The sequence below is a fragment of the Podarcis melisellensis genome (genome assembly GCF_964234715.1).
Source record: "Podarcis melisellensis genome assembly, chromosome: 2".
Taxonomy (NCBI): Eukaryota; Metazoa; Chordata; class Lepidosauria; order Squamata; family Lacertidae; genus Podarcis; species Podarcis melisellensis.
The window spans coordinates 75,410,965-75,433,410 of NC_138529.1; the positions used below are offsets into that span (position 1 = coordinate 75,410,965).

The 22,446-nt window shown below is 40.5% G+C and overlaps 1 protein-coding gene and 1 long non-coding RNA gene across 16 annotated transcripts in view; one reads left to right on the top strand and one right to left on the bottom strand.

Moving 5' to 3' along the window:
• Positions 1 to 22,446, bottom strand: part of LOC309364312 — a 768,778-nt gene that overhangs the window by 388,574 nt on the left and 357,758 nt on the right. The window lies entirely within an intron of this gene.
• The window catches only part of ATP2B2 (ATPase plasma membrane Ca2+ transporting 2), a 371,704-nt gene that overhangs the window by 264,081 nt on the left and 85,177 nt on the right, over positions 1 to 22,446 (top strand). For 8 of the 15 annotated variants that reach the window (XM_081901178.1, XM_081901176.1, XM_081901188.1 and 5 more), the window contains 5 exons: positions 2,700 to 2,897; positions 9,229 to 9,486; positions 10,263 to 10,388; positions 19,602 to 19,724; positions 22,040 to 22,072. In XM_081901178.1, the coding sequence (XP_081757304.1) occupies positions 2,700 to 2,897; positions 9,229 to 9,486; positions 10,263 to 10,388; positions 19,602 to 19,724; positions 22,040 to 22,072 (738 nt within the window). The remainder of the gene's footprint in view (positions 1 to 2,699; positions 2,898 to 9,228; positions 9,487 to 10,262; positions 10,389 to 19,601; positions 19,725 to 22,039; positions 22,073 to 22,446) is intronic. The other 7 variants (XM_081901179.1, XM_081901180.1, XM_081901184.1 and 4 more) reach the window with 1 other exon arrangement.

Here is a 22,446-nt window from a genome sequence, read left to right on the forward strand (position 1 = left end):
ACGCACATCATTTTGAAAGCATTTTCCTAAACAGCTTTTAAAACATGCTGTATCTCCCAGCAGCTGGTCTTGTAAGTGTATTTCCATTTGGGTGGGGTAGGAATCAATGACCAATTCAGAATTCCTGAAAGTATACACTTTAGCTTCTCATGAAATTGTGCTGTTTGTGTTACCCCCCCAAACTGTTGCTGTGGAATTGTTTATGCCAGGTTTTCCATGCAGCATCAAGGACTAGTCAACTGATGGCTTTTTAAATGCACTGTATTGTAAACTGTTCAGTAGCTGGAGGGAGTGACAGAATAATTAATTATATTATGTTTTTTGCTTCTGTGCGACAGAGAGAGAGAGATTGAAAAAAATAAGAGCAATGCTGAAATGTATTGCTCCAGTGAAGCCCCTGGCTTACGCATCAAAGACATGAGTGAATTTAGTACACTATGCAGCACTGCAGGGAACAGTTTAAATCATTCAAAGTAATCATAATATTTCATCCTCCCACATAATTTCAAAACAGATTACAAAATAAAACTGTGCTGATGCTAGTAAGCCTTTATAAAATACTTGCACGCATGTATATCACACTGTACAAAGAACCTTCTCCCCTTTTAAAGTATTTGGCAAATGAGTGATACAAGATTAAAAATAGATATAATTAAAAATAGAAACACTGTTGTGTGTTACATAGAGTATCTGATAATGTCCATAAAACTATATTTTTATTTGGCAGATGGTACTAAATACATAGCATCTATCTATCTATCTATCTATCTATCTATCTATCTATCTATCTAGCTAGATAGCTAGCTATCATCTGTCATATATCTATTTATCTATTCATCCATCTATCCATCCACCCATCCATGGGCCCACTGGTTTTATCCAGCAGGGCTCCTGCATTCTTTTGTGCTTGGAATAGATTCCACACTTGCCTTGCGTGTTGAGCTACCTAAAGATAAAGCTCTCTCCTTACCTTACCTTACCTTTATCACACACCCTCCATTGCTGTTTAAATTGAAATATTGGTTGTCTGGTGTATGTGGGTAGAAGCATAAGAGAAGATAAAGAGAAAGACACACAGCTTTTAAAAGGCAAAAAAAGGGACAGCTTTCTTTCTCCCTCGTTTTCAAAGGAATCTGGGAGTAGGGCGTACGGAAGGTAAACAAAAAACAAAATGAAAAAGGCCTGGTGAAATGTGTTGTGTGTGTACATGTGCGCACGCTATGTATTTCTGAAGTTGTTGCAAATGGTACATACAGTAAATGTATGTATGGTACATGCATTTTTTTTAAAAAAAATCATACAAAAGAAAGTCAAACTCCAAGCTCATACAGTAGTACCTTGGGTTACAGACGCTTCAGGTTACAGGCTCTGCTAACCCAGAAATAGTACCTCAGGTTAAGAACTTTGCTTCAGGATGAGAACAGAAATCGCGCCGCAGCAGCGGCAGCGGGAGGCCCCATTAGCTAAAGTGGTGCTTCAGGTTAAGAACAGTTTCAGGTTAAGAACGGACCCCCAGAACAAATTAACTTCTTAACCCGAGGTACCACTGTATGTACTTCCGACAGTGCTAGTCTTATTGTACAGAGTGGTAGAAACAGAAAATGGTGCTAAAATGTATCCTTCCCAGATACAAGCTTATTCCCTGTTTCCTGCCACATGCTCTTCCCCATCTAAGAACTCATTGCTGCTCAAATCTTTCACATTTCTGCCTTTTATGTTTTCTATGCTCCGCACAGTATCCCATGTCACATAGTGTTAGTTTTGTATGAGATTGTAAGCATACCATTTCACACAGCCTGAGGATGTTCTGACCAGTGGAACTGAAGATAGTTAATTAGGGGACAGATTCCCAGTTCAGATTAAGCCGTGAATTAACTGAATCTCAACGGATGCAAATGTATCAGTTTCTTATCTGCAAATGGAAGAATAATAACATCTAAAATATGCAATATGTGGGGATTAATAAACTAGAGAGCACATACAGTTTTCCAAGTGTTGTATAATGCTAAATTGAAAATAAGAGCTAGCATCTGATGATGGCTATTACTAGTGAAAAACATTTCCACTTGTACAAGGTTTGGTACACAATTTTTGCCAATCCCTTATTTCTACTCTGCTACTCAAATAGCTGTTCCTGAGTATAGGATATTGCATGGAGGGCAGCAATTGTTATGGAGAGTCAGTAAAAAAATGTGTGTCTCACCTTGCAGAAGTTTTTTTCTGCTTACCCAAATCCACCATTGGATGTGGCTCGAGGTTAGTTATTTCATCCAATATTATTTTCTGCGGCTTTCTCTCCTTTGCTACTGAGCCTTATACAGGGACTTTTGAATTATTTACATGCCATTAATTTGTTAATCTATTTTGTTGCTGTTTCTGTTCTTCCCAGTATTCTGTGTGATCACTAGATGAATGATACCCTTCTCTGTCAATTCCCTTTAGTAAATCAATTTTCTCTTTCAGTGTAATAAAAAGTTGCTAAGGAACTGTATTCCTAAAACAGTTCTCTAAATAAATAGAACTCTGATCAGAATCTGAGCAGAATCTGATCTCGCCAAAAGAGAATAGTAAAAGCAGAAGTCTAATAAACCAAAAATGCTGTAATGAAAATCTGAAGTTGTACTTTGAAAATGCAGTTTATGTGTGTGTCGACATACTTGGCGGTCACTTTTAAACCATTTTGTTTCATTTATTTATAGGATTGCCTGGCACTGCTGCTGACTTAGATAAAAGAAAGCTAATTTTTGGGAAAAACTTTATACCTCCAAAGAAGCCAAAAACTTTCTTACAGTTAGTCTGGGAAGCATTACAGGATGTGACTCTTATCATTTTGGAAATAGCAGCCATCATATCTCTTGGGCTCTCATTTTACCATCCACCTGGAGAGGAAAATGAAGGTAAAACTATTTTCTTTACTAATATTCTCTTGGGTTAACTGCTTTTGATTATGCCAATTTTATTTCATTTCCATTATTTTATTTCAAATTTCCATTTTTGCGTATGTAGAGTCCTTTAATTTTCTCTCAGTTTTTAACATCTATCCTAATGTCATGTGACAATGTCATGGAACAGTGATAAAGTTCAGTGGTGTGTCACCTCACCCCAGATGTGTTATGGATCTAACATCACAGAGAGGTATCCCTTAGTATTATTATTACACAAATCATGCTTTTCAGCCCCATGGGACCTTCAATGTGGGGTTCAATCCTATCCCCGATGTTATTTAACATCTACATGAAACCGCTGGCTGGCGATATCTGGAGGTTCAGAGTGCGCTGTCAGCAGTATGCTGACGACACTCAGCTCTATTCCTCATTTAGATCTGCAAGTGAGGCAGTAGATGTGCTGGACCAGTGTCTTGCCTTGGTAATGGACTAGATGAGTCAACAAACTGAAACTCAATCCAGATAAGATGGAGGCACTGTTAGTGGGTGGTTCCCTAGACTGGATGGGCGGGAGATCATCTGGGTTACACTTCTTCTGAAGGAGCAGGTTTGTAGCTTGGGGGTACTCCTGGATCCTTTGCTGTCACTCGAGGTTCAGGTGGCCTCAGTGGCCCAGAGTGCCATCAGCTTCCGTTGGTGGCCCAGCTACACCCCTATCTGGTCAGGGATAGCCTAACTACTGTTGTCTATGCTCTGGTAACCTCAGGGTTAGATTACTGCAATGCGTTATACGTAGGGCTGCCTCTGAAGATGGTTTGGAAACTTCAAGTGCAGAATTCATCGGCCAGGTTATTCACCAGAGCAAGACAGTTTGAGCATATTACACCGATCCTGGTCCGACTGCACTGGCTACCAATTAGTTTCTGGGCCCATTTCAAAGCCTTAAACGGCTCAGGACTGCAATTCCTCAAGGACTGAATCTTTCCATATGAACCTACCAGGACCCTAAGATCATCTTCTGGGGCCCTCCTTTGTGTGTCTCCTCCTCGAGAGGTCTAGAGGGTGGCAACACGAGAATGGGCCTTCTTTGCACTGGCTCTCCATCTGTGAAATGCTCTCCCCAGAGAAGTTCACCTGGCGCCTTCATTATACACATTTAGATTTTATTCTGTGAACAGCCCCGAGGCCTCCGGATATAGGGTGGTATTATTGTTGTTGTTGTTGTTGTTGTTAATCTAATCATTAATCTAAGTGATCACTAACCTTAAGCTAAGGATCAGGCTTTTAAAGCCAAATAAATGTGGGTGGGCATACCAAGTGTCTCTTTTCCTTCTCTTACCAAGCCTCTTTCCTTCCAAGGTGATAATCAACTTTGGTCCCAACCTTTTAGGTTTTGCAGACAGTCAGGATATTTTGCAATGTGTTTCAACAGCGTTTCAAATATATTTTAGTTGTGATTAAATTTTTCTTACTCCTACCCCCCGAGCTGTACATTGTCTATGCCTCCCTTACACATCTCAAATCTACCCTTTCCCAGTCTTAAAACACTTAACTTTATTTCTGTTCTTGAGATGAGGATGCATTGATGATCATCTTTAGTTTTATTCCTTATTCCTTTTATTAGTCACTTTTATTCCTTTGCAATGTTTATGTTGGCAATAAATCTCCTTAGAAAACTTACTCTTTCTCATTTGCATATCTGTTTTGTATAGAAACCAAAAGAGATGGTTTATTGCAAGTTTGTCTTTAGACTATGTTACAGCATGTACATATACATTGCTCACTAGGAATGTTTTCATTGCTTTTCTTGAATCTACTTTTTATAGGGAATCAAGCAATACATATGGTGGATCACATCAGATATGTTTATGACAGCCCATTTTCTTTGGTCTATAGGGATATCCCAGTTGACAGATGGTCAGAGTAATGAGAATTTACAGGATGATCCTCTGTAAAAAAAAATGGTAATAAAAGTGGTTGGAATAACTTCTGCCTGCAATAGCTGATTGGCCCAGTTAAAGCTGATGATGTTGGCCATCTGTTAAAAGAACCATGCATTCATTTCAAGTGTAATATGTAGAGCGCTCCCTCTCTCTCTCTCTCTCTCTCTCTCTCTCTCTCTCTCTCTCTCCCTCTCTCCCTCTCTCCCTCTCTCTCCCCCCCCTCTCTCCTTTCTTCCCCCTCCTCCCTCTCTCTCACATAGAGCACTTTTTAGCATGCAGAATTCAAACTCAGAAAGCTGTCCACATGCACACACGCACATTTCTGTGCATTAAGTATCCTCCCTAGATTACATGCCAACAATTGCTTAATTTCCTGTTCTATATGCAATCCTATGCAATTCCTTGAGTCATAGTGTTGAGGCAGCAATTCATAGGATTAGGAACTAGATTTGGAGTGCTGGTGCATTGTGCAATTCACGCTTGTGTTGGGACCAGCCTTCTGCTAAGTGTCCTGTGCTGGCAGCTGACACTTAATCGTTACTGGGCATGGTCCAGGCTTGTCACAGGTGTGTGCTGCTTGTGCATGGAATTGTATGAGCAGAAGTACTGTTTGGGTTGACAGAACTGGATCATTCTGTGCAGAGTTACAGCAACTGGTGTTTCCTAAGAAGGTACAATTGGTGGGAAGCAGATGCATTATGCAATATGAAATTGTGCATAGCCTGGCCAGTGCAATCTATTTTGGAACCACGCATTGTCTGTAAGGATCATTCATCATGCTGTGCCTTGGGGAAGGTGGATCCTTATGTGCCATATTCCTCCACTTTTTTCATTATAGTGATGATACTATTCAAGTGGGAAAAAATGTTGTACACAACTATCTCTGGAGGTGGCCCATTATGTTTCAATTTCTATTTTTAAAATCTACCCCTGAATTTATATTGTTCTTTCATTTCCTTGCTGTCATCTTCTTCCCCTAAGGCAACACTTTTCAGTGAACTATTAATGTTGTAGGGATTGTGGAGGTAATGACTAGCACAGCTTCTCTCCAGGGAAGAGCATGTATCTAGACATCTTTCTTCCCAAACTGACCTGTGTTCATTGAAAAGTTCATTACTCCCTGCTTTGTTTGTATGTATGTGTAACTGTTGCTGCTGATATAGGTTTGTGGAAATCACAACAACCTGCTGATATATGTGGTGCTATCCAGCTACAGCCCAGTAAATTTTACCAGGAAACAGTTAAAAACTTGTGCTAAATTAATAAAAGTTTTAGTGCATTTAAAAATATTTTCAAGCAATTAATGTTCAATTCCATCCCCATCCAGGGACAACATGTATGTACTCAGTCAGTTCAGCAGTCCTGCCAGAGAGCATTTTGTTTGTGTTTTGCACAGGAATACAATGCCGGTTAGTGGGAAATGGCTTAGGTTTGGAAGGCTAAGTTTCAGTCTTTTAATTCTATCCCAAATTTTAATTTATCAACATCTTGTCAGTTCCCCCATGGATCTGATTGCAAGTTCAATGGGGCTCACTTCCTGGTAAGTGGGTATAGAATAGCACCTGGATTAATACACTGTGCTTATGGACAGGGAGCCTCCCCAAGGTGAGAAAGGAACCTGAAAACAGGGGGACAAGGGCAGAACTGGCCCACAAACTGCCTGGTATGAGACCTGCTGCAGTCAAACTGTACTCCCCCAGCACAGGGTTTCACCATCAACAGGAAGCTGCTAGGGCAACTGTGTCATGCAAAGCTGATAAAAGTGCAGATAGTGGACAGCCTGCCCTCACTATTAGCTTACCAATTTGAGTTGATCTGCCCCTAGATTAAATAGAAATTGTGGCCCATTATGCACTAACCACAGCAAGCCTCTTCCTTACTGACTGCAATTGCCTGCTGAAGCCTGAATGCAAGACTAACTGCGCTGCAACGAATGACAATGCTGTCCTCTGCTTATGAGGAAATTTGGATCTAACACGTCACTGCACAATTAGGGACAGCATCCAGCTTGGTGTATCCGGAGCATATTTGATGTAACTGCTGGTACAGAATGAGTCCAGTAAGAAGAGATTTTATGCGGAGGCTGTATGCACAAGGTGTGATACTTTGAAAATCGATCGTTTTAATGGCCTTGCTTTTATTAGGGCTGAGTGGATGCAGTTTGAATATTCATTCAGTTCTGTCCCTGTGCTGAAGCAGCCCATTTGCAAAAGGGATCACATATTTGCTCTTCCTACTCTCTGTGTAACTCCCTTTGGTGCTGTTGCTACTGATGGGGCATAGCCGCAGCTGCAGAAACTGGGTTGCACTTCAGCATGTTTGAAGTTCAGTTGCTGTACCATGTTGGTGTACTGTGCACTTTGACTTCCTTGTGCATTCTAGATGTGCTGTGGAATCTTTTGTTGAGATAGAATAATAGATATAGTGACACTTCCTGCCTTCAGAGTATTTCTGATTTTCTGTCGCAGTGAGATTTTTCATTCCTTTTTAGGTTTGTCAAGCACTAGTGGTCTACTTACGGTACTTCTTTTGTCACTTTTGTCAATGATACCTGATACATCACCAAGTGGTAAAGTGTGTGTGAGAAACAGCTCTGCCAGCGGTTATTCTTAGGAATATAAGCGCAGCTCAGGTTAAAAGCCAAGCCAGTGAAGGGAAGTGTAAGATCAGCTTCCTTTTCTTAAAGGAGTTCCCATTTTGAAGCAATTGTCCAGTTTATTTGAATATCCTCTTTTGGGAGTAGATTATCAGTTTGGAATGTGCTTTTGTTCTGCATGCTGCGAGGCAAAGTCAAGTAATTCTCAATAGGTGTGTTTGTACACACACACAGTGGAATAGCCATAGCTGATCCTGTAACGTGAAATCTAACGTGAAAGCAATTCTTACAGATGCAATGTGAAATTAATCCTTGCTTTAACTCCCCTGAAATTATAGCATAATATTCACCATTGAGCAATTTGATTCATTCATGCTAACTTTGCTTTGCAGCATATTTAGGATTTGCTAAAATATCAGTGTTGAAACACTTGCAGATAATATCATGCAAATTCATCATGACAGCCCTCATAGCTAAGCCACAAAGGAAAGTACATATACGCTGACAGCAGTGTTTATCATCACCTCCAAAGAGCGGCAGGATAGCATGATAACCAGTTCATTAGGATCAGCTGCTGGTCATAGAACAATGAGCTGGCAAAGTATGGTGCGGTGGTTAGCATGCTGGTGTATAAGCTAGGTTCAAAACATTCCTGGGATCAAGCATGTGGGGCATGACCTCAGTCCTACCTGAAGGAGTAAACTCCATTCAGCAATTCAGTGGTGCTTACTTCTGACTGCATAGGTTTAAGTTGTAAAACACACTGTTTTGACAAAAGAACTTCATCAGCTGAAATACAACTTTTAACATTTACTGAGAATACAAAGTAATATTGCAAAGGTGTGTTACTATTTAAACTGCTAACTTTAACAGGAATTCCAGGAAAAGAAAGAGGCATCCAAGAACTGCTTGATTATTATCCTCATTCTCTCACATCTTCTGTACTAATCTGCTAATTTTAAATTTTATTCATTTGCCAGACCAAGGAAGGTTGATCAGTTATCTTGACACTACAGCTGATGGCATTGCCATTCCTACTCTGAAAAAAGAGTCCTGAGAATCTCCCGTTCCTGCTCCACTACACCCATGACTTGCATGAAGTTTTACATGTATAACCCTTTAAGTTATAAGCATCTGTAGGGGATTCAAATTCCATAGCTAGATTTTAACAGGAAATACCAATATCCTCACTGCAAGTTGCATAGCTCACAGTCCAGTCACAAGAGGGTTGTATGTTGGAGAGTTCACCACCTTCCAAAATACTACATTCCATTGTCAAACAGCTCTTACTATCTGAAAGTCTCTTAATGTTTAGTTGGAATCTCCTTTCTTATAATTTGGATCTATTGGTTCAGGTTCTACATGAAATGGGTGTGATTCACAAGCTATTTGTCCTTATTTAATTCAAACTTTTATTGCCAAAATCAACATTCTCATCTGAGAAAAAATAATTATTTTTAAGTTTTGGGGGAAATTATCTTGGGTTTTGGTTTTACCTATTGTGTCCTCTTGCAAAAAAAAGAAGAAGCAGAAAATAAGCAACAAGTTGAAAAGTGGACTACTGTATAAGTATCTCCCATAAGTAAATACCATGTATTTGTTTATCTTTTTCTTGTGCAGTAATGCACAAACTAATTTCACCAATATGTGTGTTCTGATTTTTTTTGTGTGTGAGAACTTACAAAAGAAACGTGGATTAAATGTTTTTTATATATATATATGAACCATTTGCTGCTGCATCTCCTCCTTTTTCTTTTCTTTCTTTTTTGAAGTGACCTGTTTTTGCTATGTTTTGTCTCTCAAGCCTGTGCTACTGCATCAGGAGGAGCTGAAGATGAAGGAGAGGCAGAAGCTGGTTGGATCGAAGGTGCTGCCATTCTGCTCTCTGTTATTTGTGTGGTACTTGTCACTGCCTTTAATGACTGGAGCAAAGAGAAGCAATTCCGTGGGCTTCAAAGTCGTATTGAGCAAGAACAGAAGTTTACTGTGGTCCGGGGTGGACAAGTTATTCAAATCCCAGTAGCAGAGATAGTAGTTGGTGACGTTGCACAGATAAAATATGGTAAGTTTCCTTGCATATGTGACTGGATATGTGCAAACATATGACTTGGTACCCAGCATTCCTTTATGACTTGCTGAATAACAAAGGAGCTGACAGTACATATCAGCCCCAACTTTGTGCCAGGCTGAGAGGGGTTGAATTGGACAGAGGTGTCTCACTTCCTAGTTCTGCTGGCCTCCTACTGCCTCCCAACATGATCTTCCACCATTGCAGGTCTACAGATGCAGCAGTGTTCTTGCTGCATCATGCAGCCAGTGAGCAGTGAGGCTGTGGATCATGTTCTGAGACCCAAAGCCCTTCTCGTCCAGCAACCTGCCTTCACAGTGATGAACCAGATACCTATGGAAAGCACAATAGCACTTCCCCTGCTTGTGCCCTCCACAACTGGTGTTCAGAGGCATTCTGCCTCTTGATTCTGGAGGCAGGACACAGCTTTCATGGCTAGTAGCCAATGATAGTCTTGTCCTCCACAAATTTGTCTCACTCCCTTTTAAACTGTTGTTTAAGTTGTTGACCATTGCTCCATCTTGTGGTAGCGGATTCCATAGTGAAATTGTGCGCTGCCTGAAGAAGCAAACTGGAAGCTCGTCAATATAGCAATGTCTAAGGAAGGTCAGGAGAGACAGCCCTTGTAGAGAGAAAAATGTATTGTGTGAAAAGGATTAAATGTGACACACTTGAGGATTAGTTTTTTGATTACGGAAATGTTTTTGAAGGTTCACACAGTAACCTTACTAAATCCACTTTATTTTTCCTTAACTTGATTTTACTGATAGGTGACCTTCTACCTGCTGATGGGGTGTATATTCAAGGAAATGACCTTAAGATTGATGAAAGCTCTTTAACTGGAGAATCAGATCAAGTCCGCAAATCTGTTGACAAAGATCCAATGCTGCTTTCGGGTGAGTTTTGCACTTTCAGTGAGCTGTTGCTGATTGAGAATCTGGAATATTGCTTTTATGGCGGTGGTGTTTTAAATTCACCATTAATTTTTCCTCACTTGGAAATACAGGATTTTAATCTTTCACAGTAATCTACAAGCTTTGTTTGTTTGTTTATTGCTGAACTAAGTAGGAACCTGAACCTACAGTTAGCATTTCTGTTTTACTAAACTGCAGTGAAATAATATGGCATGACCATGACTTAAACTCAGATAATCAGTATGGTATAGTGGTTAGAGTACTGGACTGGGACTGGGGAGACTCAGGTTCAAATTCCCATTCTCTCATTAAGTTCACCTGATGACACTGAACCAGTGAATTTTTCTTTCTCAGTCTAACCTACTTCACAAAGTTGTTGAGGATGACATAAGAAAGAAAGAACAGTATTCACCTTGGAAGAAAGGCATGCTTTTCTAGCTGCTAATTTACTTCCAGTGGTATAACTCTATGTGGTCCCCCAAGTCCCACCCCCACAATGATTGATTGTTTTGGGGTGTTGTTTAAACCCTCTACGTGCCCATTGCCCTTCTGAGGCTCCTTTAGGTTTTAGTTCCCATGTTCAGTAACAAGGATGGTGAACCTTTTTGGCTCCAGGATGTGCCTCGTGGGCAAAATTTGACAGGTGGGCAAGGCCACCTTCCTGTCAAAATTCCTTATGCTCAGATATTAAATGGAGGGGAGAAGACTCTCGGAGGCTTTTGCAAGCCTCCTCCCACTTATCCTTTAAAATCTCAATCTTGTAGACTGAAAAAGGAACTGAAGGAGGCACGCAAAAGCCTTTGCAAGTTTCCTTGTTTCCTTTTTAAGTGCTTTGGTCTTAAAGGGGATGCAAGGAGATTTGCACAAGTCCTTGGACAGTTCTGCCCACCTTTAAGATTTCAGGGTCTTAAAAGGGAAGTGGAAGGAGGCTTGAACCCCGCTTTGTGAGGCTCTCTCCTTCCCTTTTAAGAAGGGAGGCCATTTCTTGTAAGCAAGTGGGCAGCAGCTAAGTGGCGGCGGCTGGGTGGTGGTGGTGGTGGTGAAGTCTGCCATCTCTGCACCTCCTGCTGCCCACTTAAAGGAAAAGGCAAAGGGCTTTAATTTTCACTCACCACCTGACGAGCAGAGATTAAATCCTGCTGCCTAGGCTGCATGGCTCTATTCTCTGTTGGGAACAGTGCAGCACAGCCAATGCAGGATTAAACCTTGCCCTCCCGCCCATCAGCTGGTGACACTAGAGATATAAGATGATGGGCAGGTGAGCATGGGTTAGGGGAAACAGACTGCCTGTGAGCCAAGGATCCCCACCCCTGATCTAGAGGCATGCATTTCAAATCTCCCAGTCATTTTGAGGCCAATGTGGGTTGCCCTGCTCTCCTCTGCCCAGGAAGAATATAGGTTGTGACCTCCCTATGTGATTAATTTCCCTCCCTCAACTAATAGGAGCAGGTCCCATCATGGCTCAGAGTCATTCAGGGGCCCATTTTGATCACATGTCATTGATGGGCCTTCCCCCACCTACAAGCGGAACCTACCATATGTGATTCCTCCTTCCTCAGCTAACAGGAGTAGATTTCAAAACGGGGCCAACTTTTTTCCCTTTTGGTAGAAGGGGTTCATGTTTGGGATAATATTCATGTTTGCTTATGCTTACCCCCCATGTCACAGTTAAGAAGTTAAGAATGGAGGAGATTACAAGCTATTTAACACAAAGCTTCATTGAATAGCAATTTGTGAGTGGAATTATCTCAGAACCGTAACTGGAATTAGGTATAGTTATTAGGCTCAGGATTAAGGTCAGGGCAATTCAGGGCCGGTCCACCCTTGAGGCAAAATGAGGCGACTGCCTCAGGTGGCAAGATCCACAGGAGCAGCAGATCTGGCCTCCAAGGAATGCTGCAGCATCTGCCACCTACTTGGCAGCTCCTGCCCAACCAATGCTGCTTCTACAGTGGTCTGTCGCTGAATAGGAAGCGGTGCTGCTTTCCTTCTATCCCTATGACAGGGGTTGCACTCTGGGATCTCCTGAGTTCTACACCTGCTGGCATGATTCAGAATGAGCCCCTTCTCTCCCTGCTCTCCCCACAATGGCCCTTGATTCCTAGTGCAACTGTTGGTTAAGATTGATTTGATTTTCTACCCTTGTATCTGATGTAGCACCAGGTACTGGGGCACCACTCTGTGGTTTGCCTCAGGTCCCAAAATGTATTGGGCTGACCCTGGGGCTAGTCTATAGTGAAACAGTAGCACACCCTATAGTAACAATATGCATGATTGCCCCTTAGAAAGAGGGCATGATGACTCTGAGATACATACTTACAGTTGAGGACATATGCAATTTTTACCATTTCACATGCCGAGTTCTTAACTGTATGCAGACTTCATGAAACATGCATAATACTGTTCCAAAGGTGTGCCCCCCCTACAAAAAAAAATGAAATGTAAGCCTCGGAAAGGTGTTCCTGTTGGAGCAAATCCTAAAGAACGATCCTTCTGATGGAAAGGGTGAAAGACACCTGTCACTTTTTATTTTGATGAATGGGATGTCTACTCTTTTCCTAATATTGCTTGGCCCTCACACTATGTAGCTACTGCCAGTAATCTGCTGCTCTTGGCCACAAGGTGTGTGAGTGCTTTGTCCATTTGCAAACCTGGCCATGAACAGGAAGATGTGACAGTGGGATGGGGGAGGTTAGCCACATGAACCTGGACCCATATAATTTCTGACAAGTGCACCTGGGTTCTGTTGCTCACACTGGTATGCAATAGCAAGGAAAGAGTCTGCTTGCCTGGGCTGGTTTATTCTCCTTCAGCACATCAACTTCTTACTTCACCCATATAATGCTTAAATAAAGCTGGGATGAGTTTAGGTGATTGTGACATGAGGGAGATGGCCTTTTGTCAATCCACTCTCAGCTTGGCCTCTTCTGTGGTGCACTGACATCTCCGGTGCAACGGCGTGCTTTGTAAATAGTGCCTGCTTGTTTAAACAAGATGAAGAGAAAACCCTAAGTATGGAGTACTTTAAAATGCTGAGCACTGCCTCAGCATGCCATACAGAATGCCAATGCTCAAAGCAAACACGGTGAGATTTTTAAGGGTAAGTAGGATAGCGAGTACTAGCAGAGCAAAGATTTGTAGGGCCTAACAGTATTGCGTAATTATTTTGCACCTTTTACCTTTGCGCATGTCATTTGACTTAGTGCATTGCATCCCAGCACAGAGGTCAATCCAGAAACAGAAAATAGGAAAACCTGAGCAAACTAGCTGCCATTCAGTTTCACCTCCCATTCAGTCTGAAGATTTATTTTCTGTTTTTCATACTTAAATTCCCAGTGCCCACTGAATATGCATGTCCAGTATGTTCCTTGTGGTAGAATGTACCCATATGAAAGTTTCAGTTTATTTTAGAAGTACTCTGACCATTTTGTTACACTGGGCAGACAGTAATTATGGCCCAAGCATCCTTTCGATATGTTTGGGTCCTACGGTAGCCACTTACACTTAGGCAAAAAAAGAGGAAGTGCATTACCAAAAAAGAAAATAAACTTCACAGCTGCTCCTCTACGTTATTATGGTTTTTAATCTTCAAACCAGGCTTGGACCGGACAGCTCAGTATTTTCCTCCTATAAAGTAGGGCAAGTAGGGCACATGGCTACCCTATGGCCTGTCAGGTTGATTATACTGCATTTAGCTGTTCTAAATAATTCTTTCTTGCACCTTTCCAATTCTGAATTTTGGAACGGAGTGCTCTCCTTGAATTACAACAGCATTGCTTTGGCTTCAAGTCTTACTATCACAGTTACTTCTTCCAATTTAGCATTGCTTGCTTGCCATCTGTGCCTTCACACCACTTGTGTTTGTGGTAATTCTGTTCTCATTAGAATTAATGTTTTGGCTGCTACATATTTTGGAGTGCCAAATAGGACAGAGTACCGCTAAATGTATTGGGATTTTCCATTTCCAGCACATTGTTTTCAGCTTGATTTTTCAGAGAGAAAGACAGTTAGTTCCCTTCTTTGTTCTTCTTTTGGATCTGCGAGTTCAAGTCACTGGTGCACCCCCCCCTCCTTTGCTGGAAGTTAACCAAAAGCATAAGCTTCCAAACTTGTCTTCTGACTGCATTGGAGAAGAGGAAAGAATGGGAGTCACATCATACTTCACTATGGTTTAGCGTGCAAATGTAGTCAATTTATACTTACAACATTGAAAGTTTTATATTACGGTACATATTGTGGTTGCTTTTGGTCTAACCATCCCCTTTTTAATATAATATCCAAATGCAATAGTAATTGAAACTATATAAAACCAAAAAAATCCAAGGGAGACCTTCCTTGAGCCTGCACCTATTACTGCTGTTTTACTGATCAGACAACATAAATTGGGAATTTACTGTTGTTTATTAAAGCTACCTCTCTCCTTTTTTTAATACCAAAAGCATTGAGTATTACTAGGTTTGGCATTTTTGTTTTCTGGTTCTTGGGCTGTGTGCGCACCAGAGCTTTAATGTGCATGTGAAGTGCACAGACCTGATTTTTTCCATATGCACTTTTGTGCATGTTCTTCCACATGTGAGTGCTTTCAATTGAGCTCTATCTCAAATGTTTTCCATCCAAGCTAGTGGGTGGTATTTGATTGGATGCATTTTCACTGTTTGTTGTTATCCCTTCCCCTCAACTAGTACTTTCCCACTCTCTTTAGTTCTGGGAACTTGAGGTGCCTTGTGGGTATGCACACGGGAATTTGCTTACCTGTGTATGTGACCACTTTTTGTAAAAAAAGAGAGAGGTACAAGTTTTCTGATATACCCTACTTCCACAAAACAGTGTATTAATACATTAAAAACACATGTGTGTTGCTCCTGGCCCCAGCAGCAGTGCACTGAGGGCCACCCAACTAATGGAAGTAGGGACATGATGATAGATGGCACCCACACACATAAACAACAGCAGGAGCAACAAAACCCAACTACCAACACTAAATGCACCTCAGCATGTCCACAATGGGGTGACAGGCAATTTTATGTTGGATCCTTTTTGTCTTTTCTGCGTTATCCACACATTGGGAAAATTCACATTAAACGGGGTGAAGTGTGACTTATCACTTGGATGAGTGCTATGCAGATGACACGAAAAGCATGCACACATGATGCATTTAATCAAATTTAAACTGCCACATGCAGCTGGGAGGAGTTGCGGTGTGTGTGTGTGTGGGGGGGAGCATCAAGTAGAGATAAGGGTCACGTGCACCTCCTGTCTACTGCTTCTGTCTTGCAAATTGCTCCATTCCAGCATTCTTCTGCTTTGGCAACCAAATGCATAGTTCTGGTTTCAGAAATGGCAAGCTGGTCACTTTGTTTTAAGACAACTTAGGAGTTATACAGTGAAAGCACATCAGAATATAGCATGAAAAACCTGAAAAACCTGAAATAAATAGATATTAGTTCGTCGAGAAGCAAAGAAATGCTGGTGGTCATTGTGCTTTATTAGTTTCTAAATAAATAAATAAATAAATGCAGCTATATTAAGGAATCAGGTCAGTCACTGCCTGGAGAAAAACAACTCAAATTCACTCTTGGTTCTCTGGCAGTAAATGTTCCAGTACGGGTTTCTTGCTAAACAGAAAGAGCAAGCTTCCAACCTAAGAGGCCCTGTGCTCTTTTGATTTCACTGAACACGCAGATGTTTGCTTGAATTTGTCCTCACTTTTGAATGTTTTTTTTCAGCTGCTTCATTGCATTGACAAGGTTACTTATTTCTTTCATTTGCATAACTGAGCCACAACCTGCTTATATCTGCAGGTAGAACATCTGTGTTTGCATACTATCGTGGCAAGTTTTAGTTTCACAGGAATAACAAAGGTTTATCTTTTTTCCACTTACACACTCCTAACCTCTCCATTTTTTGTAAGTTTTGTTATAGAGGTTGTCAGGGCGGCGCTTTCCGCTTTGCCACTCGGGGCGAAACAGGAAGTGCCACCGTGTCTGATGCTGCAGACATACCTGCTCCTGCCCTGCCATCTATACTGCCTGCTCTGCCGCTGCCACTGGCACAGTGCATTTGGGGTAAGGTCTTGGTAATTTCAGCAAGACCTTGGCCAAATTCATTGAGATCTCACCTGAAATCATCACTGATGTTGGTGCCACTTTTTTTGCCACTGGTGGATGCAGCAGAGCAGGTGGAGCACCTGCAGGGATGCAGCCTAAGGGCTTCCTCTGCTGGAGGCAGAAGCCTCATCCCACCTAATGCTAGTGCCGGCCCTGAAGATTGTGGTTTTCCCTTCTCTTTTAGGCTCACTATAAGCTAAATGTGAGGAAAATGTCTCAGAGATGGCTTTTTTTTGTTTAATTTAGTAGTTTTATATCCCAATAGGATCCTAACTTTAAATAAAAATAATCCAGCTAAACCAGAAGTGTGCAACAGTGTGAAACATAGTCGTCACACAAGACAGTTGGTCTTAGATGGTCCTGGGAGGAGACAGTCCAGCTGAGACAGGAGCTGATGTCTGATGAAGTCTCTGCCTGTCTTCTTCTCTCTGCCAGTGTCAGTGGTAGTATGCCCTACAAGAATTGCAAAAAGACTTGTGATGCACAGCAGCCTAGAGAAAGTGCTTGATCTGGGATCAGGACCCTTTACTGGAAAATCAGGGCTCACAGGCTGAAGACAGACAGACAGACAGACAGACAGACAGACAGACAGAGAAATAGTTAATGCAAAAGGTGAAATAAAAAAAATCACATAGCATGTGAAAATAGATTTTCTGCTTACAAAAATAAGGATATACTTATTCAGTTATGAAAATAAAATAAATTAATGCAATGAAACCACCATGAATATACATAAAATGTGTGGATGAATTCAAGCAAGTATTAGCTTCAAAGATATAATGGCTGCCCAGGTGTTTGAGAGAAGCTATCAGAAGAATCAGATTGCATTTCAGTTTTTTTAAGATTGGATGATAACAGTGACATAAAAAGCTATCATGAAAAGTATCCGTGGCACCATATGTCTGAAAGCAAAGACAAAGAACTCCCTTTTTTCTTCACTGAGTTTTGTATGGTAATGAAATTATAAATGTGACATACTAGGAAAAGGACCCAAAGGGTGATTTTTAGATAGGAGCAGCAATGATAAGGGGAAGCAATTAAATTATGCATAATTGACAGAAGTGAGAACTGTATTTATAGTGAGAAATACAAGATGACAATAGCAGACGGATGGGGGAAAGCTCATTCCCTAACATTTTTGGACAGTATGAAAGTTAAAGAGAAAAGAGAACTGTAGACAAGTTAGAGAGAATTGAGTAACACACCTGAATTGAGTAACACACCTGAAGAGTGTGCCATACAACAAAAGCTAAGCTCTTGCATGTGCAACCAAAATTTGTATTTTAAAAAGTTTGATTTTAAAAAGTCCGCCCCGCCCTCCACTGCAGTAAAGAACACAGTTTATATTATGCATTCCTTTAAAGGTTTGTAAGAATAATATTCAGATTTTACATGTGGGTGGTATATTGTGGAAACACACTGGGGGAGGGTTCAGTTGTAGAATCAAGTACAGGATGGTTTGAAGGAGCAGCTGGGAGCCTCAGGAACCACAAGCCTTGGTATTAGACCCCTCTGGTTCAGACTAACATCCCATGTCTCGGTGCAATGGAGTAGCTTTTAATGAACAGAAGTAAAAGAAATTGAATTCGCAGGCTCGATGCAATATTAATGAATTATATCCATTAAAAATGTACAGTCCACTTTAGTGCCGTTTAAATTGCATACTATATCTGAAATTACCTACGCATGCTTTAAGGCAGGAGATAATATCAGAAAACATCTCAATATCTTTTGAAAAACAGAGTCAGTACAAAAGCTTTGCCATTAGCTTAAATTAAACAAGGGGTAGAAAATTGCAATGAAAATGTGCGCTACTCAGACAGGTCCAATGGATTTACTAAGAAATAAGTCCTATTCAGTCCAGAGGGATTTGCTTTTAGGTGGGAGTCTACTGGATTATAGCCAGAATTGCACAATCTGATGGATATAGATGTGAGCTGATACTGATCCTTGGGACTAGGAAAAAAATTCTGAGTGAAAACAGAGGATCCTTTTTTGCAAAATGTTTTTTACTCCAATGAAAGTAGGGGCTCATCTACAGTTCTGCTTGCCCTGTGCCTAGCAAGCATGGGTTTAAGCGGTTTTCAGCTTGTCCCACACTTTCTAGGCACAGGTCCAAGCCTTTGTCCTGCCACTTTCCCCCAGAAAACCCACTCTTCGGTGCTAAATTGGAACAAATAGCAATCTGCAGAAAACCCGATTGCTTTTTGTTCAGATTCAGTGTTAAGACTGGGGTTCCCCAGGGGAATGGATAAGCCCCAAGCACAGATTGTGTGACAGCCAGGGAAGGAAACAGTTCCCAACATTGCCAAGGCATCTGTCTGGGTGATTCTCTCTGTCTTGCCCTGCTGTGAGATGTGATAAAACTGGTCTTGCAGTGAAGTCCACGAAGAGAGGCACTCTTCCCCCCACCTCATCGTCAAGGCTACCCGATAATGCTCCCTGTCTTCCTGGACTGCACTGTGAAGGCAATTCCATTACGTCTTCTAATACACTCTGTCAAGTCAGTGAACATATCTGTGCTTGGGCAAGGCAATTGGTAATGCTCTTTCCTGCGCTTTGCTGAAGGGACAAGAAAACTGCCCTCACAGTGCAGCATGGGATGTCAGTTACAGTCAGTTGCTTTGATTCCTTCTTCTCTCCTATGAAGACAGTGCTTTAGTGTTAGATGAAATAGTCTGGTTTTGCTGATCTTATATTTTACATTTTCATTCACTCTTTATCTTGGACTTACTTGGACTTGTATAACACTTGTCTAATAGCCCTGTAATCATTACCTTCATATTGCAAATGTGGGACTGCGGGTGAGAGGTTGTTACTTGGCTACTTCCTGGGTTCATTTTAGCCACTGCGCCAGCTCTTAAGATGAAACTTTAGGTCACACTCCACCACAGAATGGAGAATGTTTAAAGCTTATTGACTTCTCTGGTCTTAAACAAAATTGATTCTGGATTGCATTGTGACCTTAGATTGAAACCTGATCATATCACAGGGACAAGGTTGATTGTTTTTTTAAGTATCATAGTATATTGTGCAGCATTACCTCCCAAAGCAGAAAGTATTAATATCTATATTTTAATTTTTTTAGGTACACATGTCATGGAAGGTTCTGGAAGAATGGTTGTTACTGCTGTAGGAGTTAATTCTCAAACAGGGATCATCTTTACTCTGCTAGGCGCTGGTGAAGACGAGGAGAAGAAAGATAAGAAAGGTGCAAATTTGATCACATCAAATTTCCTCAATGTCTGTTTTTATTACATAAAACTGATACACAAACTACCTACACAGCATTTATTTCTGATTCAGTCCCATCATTTTGGGGGGCAGGACCTATGACAGTCACAACTTTCACATGCTAGAAGTATACCAAAGTATTATTTTGAACATTATACATTTTCTATGTAAAATGTGAGAAGGGAAAAGTAAAAAAAAAAAGTTCCGGGCTCACCTACGTTCCACACAATCTCAAGCTAAGTTTAGTGTTCTATATCCCAAAATCATAACAAAGAGAGATTTCAACAAACATAATTGAGTGCTGTTGTTAAAAAAGAAGTAAATTACTGCTTTCATAATTTTTATCCTCACATTTGAGATCTAATTGAAATTGTTGTAGTCTTGGATTTTATGTTTCAATTTAACGTCATAATTTTAAATTGTGCCATTTTTTATCGTGCACAGTTCATATTTTACTTGATGTTAGCATACAACTAACATTCGTCCAGCTTTTGTTAATTTAGTAACTGGTATCATTCCAATTATCTGTATAAGATGGGGACTTATCTTTCTAAACACAATCTAAATGTTGGATCTAAACAGTCTATTCTCTGGATAGGAGATGTTTCCACTTACAGAAGGGGCGCTTCCATGAGCAGAACTCTCTTCTCATGAATGGAAGCCCATTCCATTAACAGAACAGAGTATTTTGATCCAACCCGTGCCTATAAGTAGGCTGAACTGAGATGGTCTCCTTTGTAGAATATTTGTAGAATATTTCTTGGAAAGAAAGCCACTTATGTTTCATGGGAAGTTATGTGAAGATCACTCTTCAATTTCCAGATTCAGGCAGCCTTCATGAAAATGAAAGCTAAAATAATAATAGGGATCTGTTCAAGTTTCTTTTCCCAATAAATCTTCACTGCAACTGATTGATTATTGATTATTCAATTCAATTCAATTCAATTCCTGCATTCCTTATTTAAACAATTTATTCCTTTCTTTTATCAAACCATGCATCATTGATATAGGTATGGTTAACAAGCAAATTTTTGATAAACATGTACACACTTACCTTATACTTTTGCCAGATGGTCTTATATCTAGTTAAACTGCAGTCCATGTGGTTATGATCCAAAGCAAAGTTGACTACGTCTGTGACAGTCACCCTTTGCACCTGATTGCAGGTCATGTTATAGTCTTACGTGAGTGCAAATAAAAATAAGGGAAATATATTGAATGTGTGCAATCTTCTTCATGAACACAGTTTTTTTACACTCCTAAATCAGAAAGGACATTTTTTTTTATCCCTCAGAGGTATATCAGAGGTATATCAGACCTGTGCAGAAGCTTTACTATGACAAGCAATGATAATAAATTTCAGTATGTCTATATGGTAGGCATACTTCTAGAGTTCATTTGTTTAGTATTAGACTAGATCAGTCAAAACTAGGACAAAGTGAAATACAATTGCCAAGAAAGTGTAGGAAGTTGTGTTTGGTGTACAGAATCTTCAATGTAGTTCTTGCAGTATTCCCTACACTTACAGTACACATTAACTCTAGGTTTACGCAGTATACATTATCTCTATGTAGACTAATAGTGTTACATTACATGTAAAGCTAATATGATAAACGGGGATTAAAATGTGTTTTCTCAGAAAACAATGGCTGGTGATTGAGGGCTTTATAGCTAATATATCTTAAGCAAGAATTGTGTAAGACACACTAGTAATTTTCACATAGCCTTCTACAGTCTGGGCCTGCTTTTCTGTGACAAGATCCTGTGTAATTCTTCCCAGTGTTTCCTCTTTCTTCATTTAGTGTTTATTCTTCCTTGTCTTGTATTTTAATTTTTTAAAAGAGACAATCTGTCAGTCTACGCCAGCAACTGAGGGATAGGTGAAAAAAGAGGGCCATATTTGTCATATAACTTCCATAAAACATCATTACACATCCAATAAAACACCTAACAAAATGCTTTCAAGACTCATTCTTCAGTCACTCAAGTAAGCTTCCAGTGATGTAATGATCAGGCTGCATGGAATGTCAGTCTTCCAAGCACTGTTCCTGTGAACACACTCTTTATTTAAACAGAGCTTGTGGATGAGTCTGGCATGAGCCCCACTGAAATGAGCAGTGTTTGTACAGCAACAGCGCTCATTAGATTATGTCCCTATTTCCTAAGCTCAAACATACATCCATTGTTATGTATGCTTGCAGCTTTCTGAAAGCCTACCAATCAGATGTGTTTGCATTTCTCTAGATGTATGCATTTCTTCCTCATTAACATTTTGTAAAAATCATCATACAGGTGTGAAACAGAAGGATGGACATCAGCTTCCAGGTAGAGTAAGAAACCTACCATATCAGAGGAAAGGCTGAGGCTTTTAACTGGGACTTTCCCAAAAATGAGGGTGCGGAAAAGACCTGAGTGAATAGTCAAGAAAACTTGTCTTCACTACATGATTGGAATCTAAAAGGAAATTTCAGTTGGAGTTCTTTTTGCCCATTTTATGTGGCTGTTCCCTAAAAAATTACTTCAGAAAAGTTCATTTAAAATATGGACTTTTAAAACCTCATTTAAAAATGGAAGCCATGATATTTAATTTTTCACTTACATATTAATACAAAATGGCAGCTAGTGGGTAAACCAGAAGTCTGACTCCAGTGGGCGGGCTGAAGTGCTAGGCAGGCAGAGGAACTCTTGAAGAGTTCAAA